Genomic DNA, 15,741 nt, shown 5'->3' on the forward strand with positions numbered 1-15,741 from the left:
AAAATGCCAAGGTCTGTAAAATAGGCTGAGAGTCTGAGAACACACTTTTCCTTCTCCATCTCCTGCATTGTATCAAAGAAACCAGTATTTTCCTTGGGTAAACCACAGGCAAAACTTCACTCTCCTAAGGATAGACCACAGCAAGTCTCTTAATTTTCCACCACTCCTTTGACATACAGGCAACTGGTACCTCTACACCTCTCCTTCAGGTACGCATAGTTACTGTTTTCTGATCAACTTTAATCTTCCTTGGAGAACTGCCTCTCTAGCCTTCATGTGTAGCTGCTACATGGGTTGCTTGCATGTGCACAAGATATTCTAAGCTACTGACCATATTTTCCTTACTTTGTATTAACTGTTAACTATTTTAGCTAATATGACTTCATCTGCCTGCATAAATAGCTTTGTGAAAAAAGGAAAACTGTCATTATTACCGAATACCAATAATAACTTATTCTCATCTACCATAAATTATCTGCAAGTCCTTGTCTCCTGTCCTAGTGCTGAGCAAACTGCTTTTTCCATTCCACTGAGACACAATTCCTTGCACAGACACAAACCCTTCCCATTTCTGCTGGAGAAGTGGCCACTCCCCAGGAGTGGGCTGCTTTACTGGGGGAAGAGGAGAAGCTCTCTGCTGATTTAAATACGTGGCTCTGTGCATGTTTTTATTATCTAAGCACTTGTGGTGACTCGGGTGTTAGCACAGCTCCAGGAATGCCTCCTGTTTATCAGGTTGTGCAATCCGTCACTGTCAGCTGAAGGAGGTCTCAGGAGCAGCGTTTCTAATTTGATTTGAAAATATACATGGAAACCTGAGCCTGCTTTTAGCAAGAATGATGGGGTTGGCCTAATGAACACAATTTCTCTTGTTGCTCTCGAGAACAGTGTGTCAACAACCAAAGTTAAGGTTCCCTCAATGGCTGCAGCAGCTTCTGTGAGGTAGCAGTAGCTTCACGTCTGTGTCATGTTCTTGGTTCTGCTTTATCACTGAAAGGCATTTCAGTCAGATTTTAACAGGGAGGAAGTTCTTCCATGGATCTCTTGAAGAGAAGTTTGCAACGGGCTATTTTTTTTATGGCAACATCTTCCTTCTGAGCCTTCATACTCTTGTGTGGTACCAAATGGTGCTAAGAAAGTGTGTATCTAGAGAGGCAGTTCTCAGATAGCTCAGAAGCTGTCACTGCTTTCCCACCAGAAACTGGTTACAGGAAAAGGAACATGTCACAGGAGCCACACAGATTTCTGGCCACAGCATCACCCACTTCAATATTTACAGATTTTAACTTCTCAGGGAAAAAAAAACAGATAAAGAGCCCCACACCTTTCTTCTACTCTTCTATTGCTGAAAAGATAAATCTCTTGCCACAAATCTACAAGACTACAGTGATGTCACTTTCCCACATCCCAACGAGAGAGTGATAAAATATAATTTGCTATTAACCTCTATTTTTTCATCCTTTCCCTATTTTCTGGATCTTTCTTCTCTGACAGATTCTGCACTTGGCAGTTCAAGTATGAAGTGCCAAGACACCCCCTGCATGTTTGATGTGGTTTGTTGTACTCTAGAAGAGCTTGTCAGGCACATCTTGGAATTTTGCTCCGTAATAACAACAACCTGCCAAGGAATATTCAGTGTCAAGGGCCAGATTCTATTCCTGGGGAAATCAAAGTTAACCTTGGTTCCCTTTGAGATTGAGGAAGTCAGGAAACTTTGGTATTTTGGACATAGTGTGAAAAATATTATCCCTTAAGAGCCTTTGGGTTGAAAAGGTTAGATTTCTCCCACCAAAAAGGACTGGGAAAACCCTTGACAGTGAAGAACAGAAAACACACATGCCCCTGCACATACTGTCACATTGCTGATGAAAACCCCCCTCATTTCCATCAGGGTGGAAGACAGACTGCTCTAGTTCCACACAAGCCATGGAGAAAGCTTGCACTGCCTCTCCTGCTGGCTCCCACCCAGGAGGCCATGTACAGACACACACTTAACACAGGGAGGTTGTGACACCAGAAACTCTGTGTTTGTGTGTGTTGGGAGGTTGTCCCTTTTTTAGATTCCCTCCATGACTCTTTATTTTGAACCCACTTCTGTGATTCTTGTTTCTTTCCCTGATTAATTAAACTACCTGAGAAGCCAGAGAATTCCTATCTACAAAGACCACATCTATTACTGAAACATACCCTGTTTAAAGTATCTCAAAGCCTAGTAAGGATCTGTCTCTATTGCCTTCCAAGTTCATTAGTTTTGAAATTTATGCAGAAAATAGAATTTCCTCCTAAATTAGCCTGCCCAGTAAGCCTTCCAAAACACTGCAGTGATTCTGCTGCAAGGTGACATTTCTTGGAGCAACACTGTAATACCAAAGCATTCCCAAGGGAATTGCCTACAGCAATCTTTCCATAGATTTTTAGCAGTATAATCCAGCCTAAAAGAAGCATCTGAATAAAGATAAGAATAACAAGTGTGCCCAGTTGAAAAACAGAAAGCACACATTTTATATTAGCTTAGACCTGTGGACATCATTGCCTGGCTGAACTCAGCATTTGTAGCAATTCCCTGTTTATTAAACAAAAGAAAAAAAAAATCCCTGACAACAATTCCCTAGAGGGTTCTAGTCTTTTCTACATGGAAGGCCAGACAGAGACGTCAGAGTATTCAAGAAAGGTCATCTTCAGCTCCAGCAGATATTGAGGTCAACTGCTCAGCTATTATTTATGTCCATACCTCTCAGAGTAGTGAAATAGCTGTCACCACCTGGCTGGATTTCAGCTCTGCAGAAGGCAGTTATCAAAACCTAAACATAAATTTGTTAGAACTTACACACCACTCTGTTCTCATAGCAAACCAACATGACTTTTCTAATTCTCCTCCAAATGGCCCATTTTCAGAAAACTTAAACCTTTTTGCACCTAAGATCAGTATTCAATATATTTTGCCATATTCTTTGAGTCTTTGCTGCAGGTATTGTACAGGGGGAAAAACAAACAAACCAACACCACACCTTTCTTTTACTCTTCTATGGTTGAAAAGACATGGAAAAGATCTCTCACCACAAACCTACAAGAAAGTGCACAGCAGCTCAGCAGTAGCACGACTCGTATTTCATCACACACAAATAGTGTGAAACATGGGAAGCAAATGGAAAACAACATTTTTGGAGCTGGACTGATGTCAAGAATTACCTTTCAAAACCATCTGCTGTTTTTTTTAAAACTTGCCACATGAAAAAACAACAGCTTTGAGTCAATTACAAACACTCTTGTAAATTCATTAGCTCCTGCAGACTTAAATTTTCCAGGGTGCCAATTGCTATAAAATAAAAATGCTCAGCACTTCTTAGGAAGACACAGAAAGAATGATTTGCTCAGAGTTCTTTCTAAGGCAGGAAGGGACAATTCCTACTGTCAGACCTCTCTGGGCAAAGAAAAGAGAAGTTGAAAGGAAGGATCATGTCAGGAAAACCAAGATGAGATGCTGAGAACTTCCAAGGCATGCATTTTCTAAATCACATCCCTCTTTCCACATGCTGGGTATTAGGATACCAATATATATCCTAGCTTGTGTTTATAAAGATTCAAAGTTAGTGTGAGAGATGTAGTAAATGTAGAATTATTCCCTGTCTGCTCCTTGAGGAACAGCTAAACCAGCCCTACTGTTGCTGTTAAAGGTAGCCTAGACAGGAGACAGCTGGTCCATCAGCTCTGTTTTAAACTTAGGTTTCAGACTAAAATTTAAAAAGACTGAAAAAAATATTTTCTCAGTGTATTTCATGACAGGATAGCTCAGCCAAAGCCCATGAATGTAACTGCATTACTTGTTTGTTTGAGGAAACTTGCCATGTTCCAAATCACCTCCACATCATCAGTATTTTCAGTGCCAGCAGCTGCTCTGCAGAATTGTGTAGAGGAAAACAATCCTTCCTGGCAGGGAATGGGAATGAAGCAGCACAACAACACCTCTGTTAAGAGAGATGACTTCCAAAGGTGTCACAAGAAGAGCTGACTAGCACAGCAGTTCCAGGGAAGGAGGAAAGTGGAAAGGACAGAAGCTGACAAGAGCTCAGCAGGAGTAGATCGATACAGTCAGACTGATGTTTTGTCAGAAAAGTGTAAAAAGCTTCTTTCACATTTCATAAGGGGATTTATCACTATAGTTCCTCTGTCTTCAGCAGCTTTCCCCCTGTATCCAAACACCGTGCTTGAAAGCACTTTGTTCCAAGTTATTCTCTGCTGGGAGGTAAGTGAACACCACCTATGCTGAGACCAAGGCAGTGACCAAGCTTCTGGAAAACAAACAGCCCATATCTTATTATATACACTACTTATTAGCAGTGATTAAATTAATTGCTGTATCTGTAAGCAACTAAGAGAGGCTGACAGCTCCTGTGCTGAAGGGGTGGCTTGGTTGGAAAGGCCCAGGAAGAAGCAAACCTCCCTGTGTCCCTGTTCCAAATGCACTGTTGCAGAAAGGCTTTGGCCAGTCTACATTCTGTTCTTACTGTGTGTTTCTCTGTTTCCCCACCCAACTTCACACAAATTCTTACAAAGGTTATGTACAGACTTGTACAAAATGGAGACTGACACTGGCTCTTGGAGGGTTTCCCAGAGCAAGTTTAACAGAGATTATATAATACATTACATCTGTGTTGGTTGGTTGTTTTTTTTTTTTATTTTTAATATAGATGTTATTACACTACCAGTTTGTCCTTCCTAGCTTAACCCTCCAACCACCCTTTCAAAATAGTTCATTATGTTCTGCAGAGTTTAAAAACCTGAGGTTATGATGTGAGTTTTGTTTCCAGCCCTCACTTAAGACAGGACATGTGTGTTACAACTGGAGGGGCTCAGCAAGTCACAACCACCATTATTTTCCTTCCACACACACTCTACTATCAAAGTCATGAGGGGGGGGGCGGTCCTTAATTGATGGAACAATGGAATTTTAGAGCTAACACAGAAATTTGCTTCTGTATCCTATTTTTAAATCAGAAGTCTCACATTAGTCTGCACAGCTTGGGCTCAACTTCTGTGGCTGTGACCCTTCCTCCCAAGACAATCCAGCAGGATAAATCCAGCTTAAAATCATAGGGCACTTATTAAGGATATTGAGTATTCTCAAAAAATTGGGCTAAGTCACATCCTAATGGAACTGACTGCAGGATATAAAGCCCACCTTTGTGCAAAGCTGTCTCCAAGATGCTCTTCCTGTTATTATTGCTGTGGGTTTTCCTTCTTCTCCATCTCACTGTTTTCCTTGTGGAGTTTAGAAATCCCCACTTCTCTTCAAACTTTTATTCCCCCAACTTCTCCTCTTCTCATTGAGAAAAGGGGCAGAATTCCCCTCCTCTCTCTTGATACCATTACTAGACCCTAAATTTCTGAAAAAATCGGAAGAGGAAGATCTGTGTCTTACGTTTTTTGGTTCTGAAGTAATCTCTGCCACCTTCTGTGCACCTCAAGTGTCTGAAAGAGTCAAGTTCCAGAAACACACCTGCTGCTCCAGTGCTGATGGGGTTAATGAGATCAAAGCCAGACTCCACTTCGTGCTTAGCAGTGAGACACTTCCTACCACAGGCTAGGGTGACTGCAGCCCTCCTTCAGCTCACCTAAATCAGCATCAAAATAACACAAATAAGCCCCTACTCTGATTAGAATCAGTATTCCCACTTTCTGTCTCCTTCCAACTCCATCAACGCCCATGCATTTCCACAAAAATCAGTCAGTGATGAATTCCAGGGTAACTTTTCTAATTCACATGTTTATTTTCAAGCATTTTCTCCATCTATCCCCTCTCCCACCCTGCCCTGGCTGTCCTTAATCAGTAAGGGCTTCATGTGCTCCAAAACCAGCTCTTACCTCTTCACTCAGCAGATAAAGTGATCCCAAAATTCAGCTCCCCAACAGCCAAGTAGGTAAAGAACAGCTCTCCCAGCATCTTCTCTTAAAGTCTCCCCAGACAGCCAGTGCAGGAAGGGGCCTAACAAAGCTGTATGCAGCCAATTGTGTTATCAGGGCACTTGGCACTACCAGCTGATCCTTGATTACTATTCATCCCTCGGGAAAATAAAACACCCCTTTGTAGTAAAAGTGTAACCGGTTACTATGAGGCATTACACATTAACAAAAGCAGCTTTTTACCAAAATCACAGATGATGAAAGCCTGGAAGTAGAATCAGACCAAGGTAACTGGTTGTTTCTGTGTGTTTCAGATAGAAAGCTAACAATTTAACCAAGATTTTCACAGTGCTAAGAATAAAGTGATGGGCGAGTTGTGTCACATGTTTGTACATAAAGTGGTGAGTTCCATAAAAGAAATTTTAAGGATAAAATTATAGCAACCTTTGTGGTGTAGAATCCTACATATGCTACTGCCTGCACTGCAGCAACCTCAGTTTTCACAGGGTCTTGAATAATTTTAACAGCTCTTTTTACCATTTTTGTGCTTTTCTTGAAATCCACACACTTTCGATATGCTTTCAGATTTTCCTTTTTCCTTTTTTTTTAACCTAAGAGTACAAATCATTAAAGAGCACAGATATCTGAAAGCAGATTTTTCACTAGGCAGAAGGCTTGGTGGAATAATCCCTACTTAGGTGGTGAGGAAGCATTCCAGAATATTAAAGGATTTGTTTGTGTGCTAATCTACTTAAGCACCCATAGGCTTTAACACCCACAACTTGTGTGCTTTAGGGATCTCTCATGTCCATGGCCACTCTCACTGCCACAGCTCTGCATTAAAGCTGCAGATTCAGACTGCAAGCTGCTGATGGGACACCTGGAAAGAGCTGCATGGCTTTGGTCCACCCACCCACAAATCCTGCTCCACATTCCTGTATTTTAGGTGCAGCACATGTCACTCTGCTTCTGACGTCCTGAGGTCCCACATCCCAGCCACCCAAATCTGGGACAGGACAGCAATCCAAGCACCAGGAGCCCCTTCACAGGCCCTGCAAAGGAGACTGCATGAGCACGTTTCACACCCTCAGTTTGGAGAGAACTCGCTGACAGGAAAGCAGGGTAGCTTTAAAGGCATTAAGTAGAGCAGGCTTGGTGTAAGCAGCTCCCCCTGTGTGAAATCCCAAGCTCTTGCCAGCAGTGGAGGAAAGACATGACCTCATTATTCCACAGCCCAGATAATCCATTCCTGGATAAAGTGAGAGCTGACAAGTGTTTCACCTTGAACGTTATCAAAGCCCTTTCCACACTTGGCTGATGGCAGAGCTATTTTACCAAACAGGGATGTGAAAACTCCTCTGTGTTAGCAAAAGAGATAAAAAAATCCCCGGGGTGCGTGGTTAATGCCACACACACACAGGTATGAGAGGAAGAGTCCAGCAGCATTTCCAGAACCATTTAGGCAAACAGGATATATTTGCACAAGTGGATAAAATATTTTTCTCAATGTATCGAGGGTTGCTGCCCTCAATTCCTTCCATCTACCTCAAAGCACTTTCTCTAGGTAAATGCTGAAGGTCTCTCCTGACATCAGCTGCCCCATCACCACCTCCAGAAAGGTAATTCACTTCTCAGCTGGGATAAATCACTGTCTGGACTACCTTCTAGTATCTTCCCAGTGGTTTCCAAGTGTGATTCCACTCCCCTAATCTTTTAGTCAGAGGAATCCAAGCTTTAATGTCATGGATTTCACACAGGCACATGCAGACAACACACTAGCCTCCAATTTTGTTGGAAGGGTATCACAGAATCATTTAGGTTGGAAATGAACCATTAAGATCAGCCAGTCCAACTGCTGGGCCCACAATCATTTTGAGCAATGGCTTCACGCTAGTCCAAGGGGAAGGAATGTCATCTGGTTGCCATTGCCTTCTCTTACAACACCTGTGTTCTTGCTGGAGTCCAGCCACGCAAACACAGAGAGGGGCTCTCCCCCCTCATCCCTCCTGTCCTTGGCAGGCCAGTTAACAGAGAAAACACACATCTCCTTCTCTGTAAGGGCTCTGGAGCTGTTGGATTTAAGTCTGCATGGAAGAATGACACCATTTTAAATGTTTAACACAGAATACATAAAGGCCTGGTGAAAATGCTCAGTGAAGTTTCCAGCAGAGGAGGTACACTTGCAGGAGGAGCAGACACAAACTCCAAGATCAGGAGGAGGTTTCAGCTGAAATATTTGTCTTCCTGATGCTGGCCTGCCAAATGGGCAAATGACCAGCCACAGCAGCAATTCTGCCTCTTGCACCTAATACCTTGGAAAAGCTCCTTATCGAACTGCACACATTAATGTCATCTGTGGTATTGTCTTCCATGCAAGGAAAAAAAACCCATCAGCAAAAGATTTTGGGGTTCCTAGGAGATAAAAATTACTGGAATTCACTACAACTGCAGCAACAATATTAAAAACAAAGAGGTCCCAATGTAAAACTGATTTTCCAAATCTAACTCTGCTCCCACTGCAAACCACTTCCTATGCCCCAGACTGCATCAGCACAGGAGTATCCAATGGCTCAGGAGTGTGAATGGAAGCACAGTCGGTTTTATGCCAACTTTGGGATCACAGGAAGCAAGGCAAGTTCTTTGCACCTGCTTTTTACTAATTCTTTCAGGGCCTTTCACCAAGGTTATGACACCTTCCAGCAGGTGACTCTTCATCTTTGAGGTCCAATTCCTCCCAAATTCTCTCACTACATACTAGGATACCATCACCCCTGGACACCAGCATTTCTAGTGCTGGCAGTTCTGTTTCACCCATACATCAGCTGCTTTCTCTGCCAGAAGCAACCAAAACCCTTCAGGGTCAGGCTCCTCACAGCCCTGACTGCAATAGGCGGAGACAGTTCTCCTGCCCACCAACCTGTGTTCATCACTGAACTTCATCTTCCTGGGCACTACAGGGCAAAACACCACATTTGACTTCCACTTTTCCCCTCTCCACACCCCATCGGCAGAATCAGACTCCTGCTTCAGCAGGAAACATCACTCCCAGCCTTCCATGGATGCTCAATTCCTGGAGCATTGTTTGGCATGTGTCCAGCTTCCAGAGGAGAGTCACCACACTTTGACATTCAAAATGAGTAAAGAAGCTGAAAGGAAAGAGCCAGGATACAGAATCCACAAAAATCAGCTTTAAGGACATAATTTTTAAAGGGTTGACAAGTTGAAATTCAATTTTGAATACCCAGCTTTGACATAAATGATCTTTATTCTGTCTCTGATGTTTGCCCTTACACCTGAGCTTGGTAAAGCTTATGTTCTGTTCTCATTTAGAGGCTGCAGGAAAATTATCCACAATAAACCTCATTCTTTCTTCTAGGATTAAGAACTGTATGTCATACTTGCAGTGAAAATCTGTTTTATGAATTAGGTAGAACACAGGACTGAACTTTTTTTCAAGTTAAGTGAAGACAATTCTGTGTTTTTATCATAAGTATTCTCCTGGTCATTTCTGGCCAAACTGTCAAAAGACATTTTATACCATTTTGCAAGGGGTTCTTATTGGAGGATAAAAGGTAGATTTTGTATTTAAACAAAGTGTGCCTGAAAAGTTGAAAAGTTGATTTAATGTTAACAATTCTGCGACTCAAGCAGTGTTTGGGCCAAAAACCAGCTGCAAAAGATAAGAGCAGGCAGAAGACTGTGTTTCTAAAAAACTTAAAGAAGTAAGTCTAGGAAGTCTAAGCAGTTAAAGAGAGGATGGGACAGAGATAGTCTTCTCAGATGCCTTTTCTGTTGAAATTCACTGAGCCTCAATCCTTTTATTGAAATTAAATATCATGGAAACACAACAAAACCCAGCAGAAGAGAGAGTGCCTCTATCTTTGAGTTGCTCTGCAACACAGAGGTGTTCAGGCTTTTATGGGCTCACACTGCAAGAGATTTGAGTGGGTGCCAAGGCACGAGGTGTTCAGCAAAGCATGTTGTGAGGAGGCAGCTCTGAATCAAAACTTGCTCCTATAAATGACAGGAGATGCTCCTGGAGTGCTCTGTCCTACAGTGCCCTCGTTAGTAAGTTCCAACAAGACGCTCAGGGTGCAACAGCTCTCAGCAAGCTCGATTATTAAAGGCCTATACTGCCCCTGTGTTTTGAGCAAAACCAAATTTTTGGTCATTTTCCAGAATTCTGATACCAGGGTTTCAATTTCCTCATCCACAGTAGCAGTGATCTTTCTTTAGGAAAGAGACAGGGAATCATCACACTGGCAAAGTTTTCCAAACAGAATTTTCTAGGAGCAACAGACACCTCCTGGGGACTTCACAAATTTGTCATTACTTATTTTTTAAAATAATATCTTACCTTTTTAAAAAAATCAAATTCCACAAACCCAAGGATAAAAAGGGGAGCTTCCTACATTTAAAATCACTTCAGGCATATGGGTGTTTATCCAGAGATTTGGTGCCCTGTGGATAAATGTGGCACCATACAGGTACAAGGATAAATGTAGGGATGGGATTTTTCCCAAGGCACAAACAGCAGACATGGGCCAGCATTCTCTTCAAGTGTCCTAAAATTCGATGTGCAAAATTTCCCTCTGATGGCAGCAGGGTTCTACAAAGGGACAGGGCAGCCAGCTACTACCTGCCTCTCTTGTAGTTTCTCAGTTCACATTCACTCCTTGGTACATGTTCCCAATAAACCTGAGCACTTCCTAAGGAATGGCCATCTAGTTTTAACACTCATCTGGAGCAGCACATAGTGTTATTTTTAGGCTACAAAATCACAAACAGAATTCATTATTGGCAGTGAAAACTGCAGTCTCTCTTTCCTCCCTTCAGGGGTAGACACTGGAGTGAAGTGCCAGGGGAAAAAGGTATGGCATTTAATTTCTGGAAACCTTAAAAATTTAATGGTTGTGATGAATGGTTCACATCCTGAGCTCCGAGCTGGAGTATGCAGAATTTAGAAAAGAAGAATAAAGTAGTTTCAGATGCAGTCTTGATCACCAAGGCAACTCTTCCAGTTTATAATTTTCATAATTCCCTCTGTCTATTGGAATATTAAAGAGTCAAACAATGAAAATAAGAAAAAACCTCATACACATCAGCTGAACTAAGTAAAGGACCCCCTCTTCTTCATCCTCTAATCCTTTACAGCAATAATAAAATTAAATGCTAATTACAGCAACAATAGGTTAGAATGAGAGTAATAAAAAAAGCTATCATTTAAAAATAGTAGATTTCTGTTTAAAACCTACAAAATGTGTACAGTGTGGAACTAAGTAAAGAAAGAAAAACCATAATCAAGGTGAAGAAATTACCTTTTTATTGAAGTTTCTGTTGGTTTTGGTTTACCTTTCCCTCAACTCTTTATGTCTGGACTAGAAAAGCTCAGCCTTTCTGTAGTGAGGAAAGAAGCTGAATATTAGTTTGCTTAACTGCATTTCATCCTGAGTGCAACAGCAGAGAGCCCACAAGGACCTGTCATCATTTCAACAGATGATATAACAAAGAAACAACCTGAGGAGAATTTATCTGTCCCTGAAGTATTTTGTGGTCATTTATAACAGTTTTTGCAAGGAGGTTTTATCATCCATTAATTAGGGTTCATTATGGATCTTAAGCAGCCAGCTTTAAATAATCTATTTTATCAACATTCCTATTCATTTTGATGGAAACAAACATCAACAACAAGAAACTTTTTCTGACACCTGGCAGTGGGTTCAGGTTGGTGAAGGGCTGGACAGTTTTTTAAGGTGCCTATCTGCCAGCATGTCTAAAAAGGAGCTGGTGAAGACCAAAGATAAATGTTTGGCTGTAATCAATCAGGATGCCTTGGCTTTATCTCAGAAACCCTGTCTGGCAGCTTTGCTGGAAATCATAAATCAAAAAATTCACAATAATTTTAAGCACTTTTTGTAATGAGGCCACTCACTGGGATGGTCCCTGGCATCAAACTGTGGTTGAGGCAGGAACAAATCAAGGCAATAACAGCATTTGTTGCTTCTCTCTTTAGGGCCAAGAATCCACCAAAATTCAGAATTTGATCTTTTGGGGATTTTTTGATACATGGATATACAACTGAGATAAACTGACTTAAACCAGAAATCTGACTACCTCTAAAAGACAAGTTATACCACTGAAATGGTAAAATCTAAAGTTTAGGACAATGTCTATGACACGCAAAACTTCCACAGGGACTTTTATTACAGCAATTCTGCATTCAGTTAACTCCAGGCACTCCACTCGCTCACAGTACAAAACTCTTTGGCTTCTGACAGCTTCACAAAGGAAATCTGGCATTCACACAGTGAATGGGGTATGTATTAATTTGCCTTTCAGAGCGCATGCAGTCCACTTTGCTGCTGGTAATCTGCATAAAACTGGATTAACGAGTCGGGAATCCTTGGGCTCACGACCATCAGCGCGCTCCGGAAGTGCCGGCCCGTGATAGATTTGGCATGGATGTCTTCCTGAAGAGCTAGAAGGGCTGCTTCCCTGCAGACTGCTGTTATCTGCAAAGAAAAAACAAAAAACCAACCATACAGCATTATTATTATTATTACTATTTTTTTTTTTTTTACATTACTTGAAGAAAAAGAACCCAAGAACATCAAATCACTCCAAATGCCAAATAATCACAAGTAGAGTTTTTCCAACTTTTAAATTTTTTTTAAATAAATGAAGTTGTGGGCGATTAGGACATCCAAAAAACAGGATGTAGCTAAAACTTCAAACCACATTTCACATTACAGCATGCTGCAAATTAACTTGCTAATCATATTGCCTTGTGTTAAACTCCCTACAACACCTGATAAATTCAAATCGCCGGCAATACATTTTTCCATCCCCAAAGTGCAAGAGCAGATATTCCCAGGCTCTGCAGGCACTTTTCTTTCCCAGCCTTGCACTGGGAAAGAAATAAAAACAATTAATTCCAAAAGGAGGCTCAGAGGAGAGGGGTGTGTGGAAGGGGAGGAAGGTTAAGGTCTCATACCCTGCAATGTGTTTTTAAGCTCTCTGGACTTCAGACAGCGGAAACAGACTGATGCCAGTGTCACTCTAAAGACACATTACTGTGGTGAAAGGAGCTTGTGGAATGAAAAGAGATATTGTGATTTCCAGTGCAACAGGGAAAACAGTGATTGATATTGACTGCTCCCTTATATCTGTAAATGAAAGAGCCAACTGAAACACATTTATCCGGCTATTCAGCATATTTTCTCTGTTTGTTCACTTACTGAAAGGAGTTCCCTCGCTTATGCTCTGCTAATGGTTGCCAAAGCCGTTTAGTAGCTTTTTAGGGGATTTAGCAGCATGTTTAGGAAGCTTTCACAAGAAAACATGCATGGATTTAGATGGCTTTGTCAAGTTACAACAATATTACTATTAGTTCTGTGCTGCTCTAATGAGCACCAAAGCTAAACACTGCTGTTACGCATTTTAATGCTTTTCAGGACTTCAGAGACAGCTAAACCTGAAAGCGCAGCTGAGATTTAGTGCACCAGCTTCTTGTGGAGATCAGTAATACATCACCCAGAAAGTTAACAGAAGGGCCCTGATCTTTCTGTGCAAGTTTTTCTCTAAGCAGACATCGTGACTGTGTCCCCATCTCAAACAGGAATATTAAGCTACTTAAAGAAAAAAATCTGCACCAGATCCCTTGCATCCCCTGCCTACCACTGACCCCAGAATTCTTTCACAAGGGAGAATACTGGTGATGGAAAAACAGATCCCAAGCATTCTGGACTCTGAACTCGTGTTGGCCTTTGAAAGAGGGGCTCATTTCTCCTTGATAAATACTGCAGTAAGGCCATAAAATGAAGAGTCTCTCTGGAAGTTTTCACAGGGATTATTAAAAAAATCCCACATGCAGTCCAGCAGGTTTTGACTGCCCTGTTCTTCTCACAGAGACCATCACCTATCCACAGCATGAAATGCTGAAGCAGGGTGTCACTGACAAGGTGTTCACTTGTCAGCAGCTGTTTTAGTGAAGGAGAAGCTGAAGGAGACACTGTCAAGCTGTCACATCCAAAACCGAAGGAACACCACTGCCAATCCTATTTCTTCCCGTTTCATTTGTACACCGATACACTCAGGAGGAATTCATCCATAGGCTGATAGTTCTGATGAAGCTTTCACCTGTTCTCTATGCTCTGCCAACACTATCAGTAACAGTAATGACAACTAACCTCCAAAGGGTTTTATTTTTTTTTTGTTTTAATTTTATTCTTAAACACTGAACCATAAGTTCTGTGATAACTGAAAATCACTAGACATGAGGAAGCACCAGAAAACTCATTATTTTTGGCTTCTTAAAAGCATTTCAGCTGCTTTTAAGGGACATGGAAAGACTTTAAAGGCATAAATTATTGTTCTCCCTTTTCCTGGCTGCACTAAATCTTTTCTATATTATTGAGTAATAAACAGCAGGCGTTATGGCACAGTGTTGAAAATTTAGGCCCTTGTGTCTGGTCACAGAGTCACATGGAGTTGTTTCCATTCCTTGGCTAACCCAGGGGATCAGGTTTCTGAGGTAAGAGATTCAACAAGGCAAGTTTGATTATTTTGCTTTGTTCAGTATGCAAACTTAAAAAAAAAAAAAAGTCCTCACAAGCATTCTCACTAGCTGATAAAGCTAAATCACTCATAGAAAGCAAACACAAGTAGCCACAGTGAGAGGAGGGTGAACTCATCTGGTGAATTAGGCTTTATTTGCCTTAGGTCACTGGTCTGTCATGGAGACTCCTTGTCACAGCCACATTAGGACATTTCTTCCCAGATAGAGCAACAGAAGGGCTTTTAAAAGTCATTTCTGTGGATTGAGGAAAAAAGGGAAGGCCACAGAAGAGGCTGTAACTGACAGAAGAGGAAGGAGACCCTTTGCAGCAAGACATGGATTTTTCCCAGGCTTAGCAGCACTCCAAACCCAGAAGCTGCACCCACATCATTAGCTTTAAAAACCTGCAACAAGTCTATTCCCAACGAACTTCTCCTGTGACTTTCTTAAATCACTTCTTCTTTTGGCCTCTACAAGATCACCCTGTATCAAGTGCCACAGTCCAGTCATGCCTTATATAATAAAGCACTTTTGTTTGTATTAAAACTGGCAATTTCAGCAAGTCCTCCTATCCCTTGTGTTATAAGAACGGTGATTCATCTGCTTTTCCTTGTTCACCTTCCCTGTGCCATCGATGATTTTAGAGAGTTTTATCTCATTCCCTCCCAGTCAAGTCTTTGCAAGCTGAAGAGCCCTCAGTGACTCAGACCTTGCTCCTGCCCAACCTGTCCATTCTTCCTCCCATCTGCCATCACTGCCTTGGCCAGTTCTGCCTTGAGCTCTCACTGCTGAGTGCCTGAAGCTGTGCAGGGCACAGAGGGGGCTGTACCAGGCCACAGCTCTGTCTCTGGGCTGCTTGCAGTTCTTTTCTTATCATTGTATTTATGCTGAGAGGATTTTTCTCAGAAAATTATCTACGCTGCCTCCAGCATCTTTTCCCAATTTAGGCCAAATTATTTGTGAGTCTGAAGCTTGGGCAATATTCTTTTTTCTCCATTGCATTTAGTAGGATGCCTCTGCCTACCTCTAGAAATGAATGCTAAGAACCAACATTACCTACTTGCAAAGCAATTCTTAATGAGTTTCAAATAAAAATCCTACAAGGTATCATCATGTTTACCTTTTCAGTACACAAAAAAAGGACAAATAAAAGTGCAGTGTTTTGGATCTCTGTATGTTGTGAGGAATAGGAATAACATCCTAGTCCTGTTCCAAAGGCAAAAATACATCTCACTGTATGGAGGGACAAAATAGATATTTTGTGATTGCATCTGAATCCAGAG

The 15,741-nt window shown here is 41.6% G+C and overlaps 1 protein-coding gene across 1 annotated transcript in view; it reads right to left on the bottom strand.

The window, feature by feature from the left end:
* Positions 1-11,201: 11,201 nt before the first annotated feature.
* SPATA5 (spermatogenesis associated 5) overlaps positions 11,202-15,741 on the bottom strand; it is a 161,959-nt gene continuing 157,419 nt past the window's right edge. The window contains 1 exon segment of the mRNA XM_053975256.1: positions 11,202-12,413. Within this exon segment, the coding sequence (XP_053831231.1) occupies positions 12,237-12,413 (177 nt within the window). The 3' untranslated portion in view covers positions 11,202-12,236.

This window comes from Vidua macroura, chromosome 4 (genome assembly GCF_024509145.1).
Source record: "Vidua macroura isolate BioBank_ID:100142 chromosome 4, ASM2450914v1, whole genome shotgun sequence".
NCBI classification, from domain to species: Eukaryota; Metazoa; Chordata; class Aves; order Passeriformes; family Viduidae; genus Vidua; species Vidua macroura.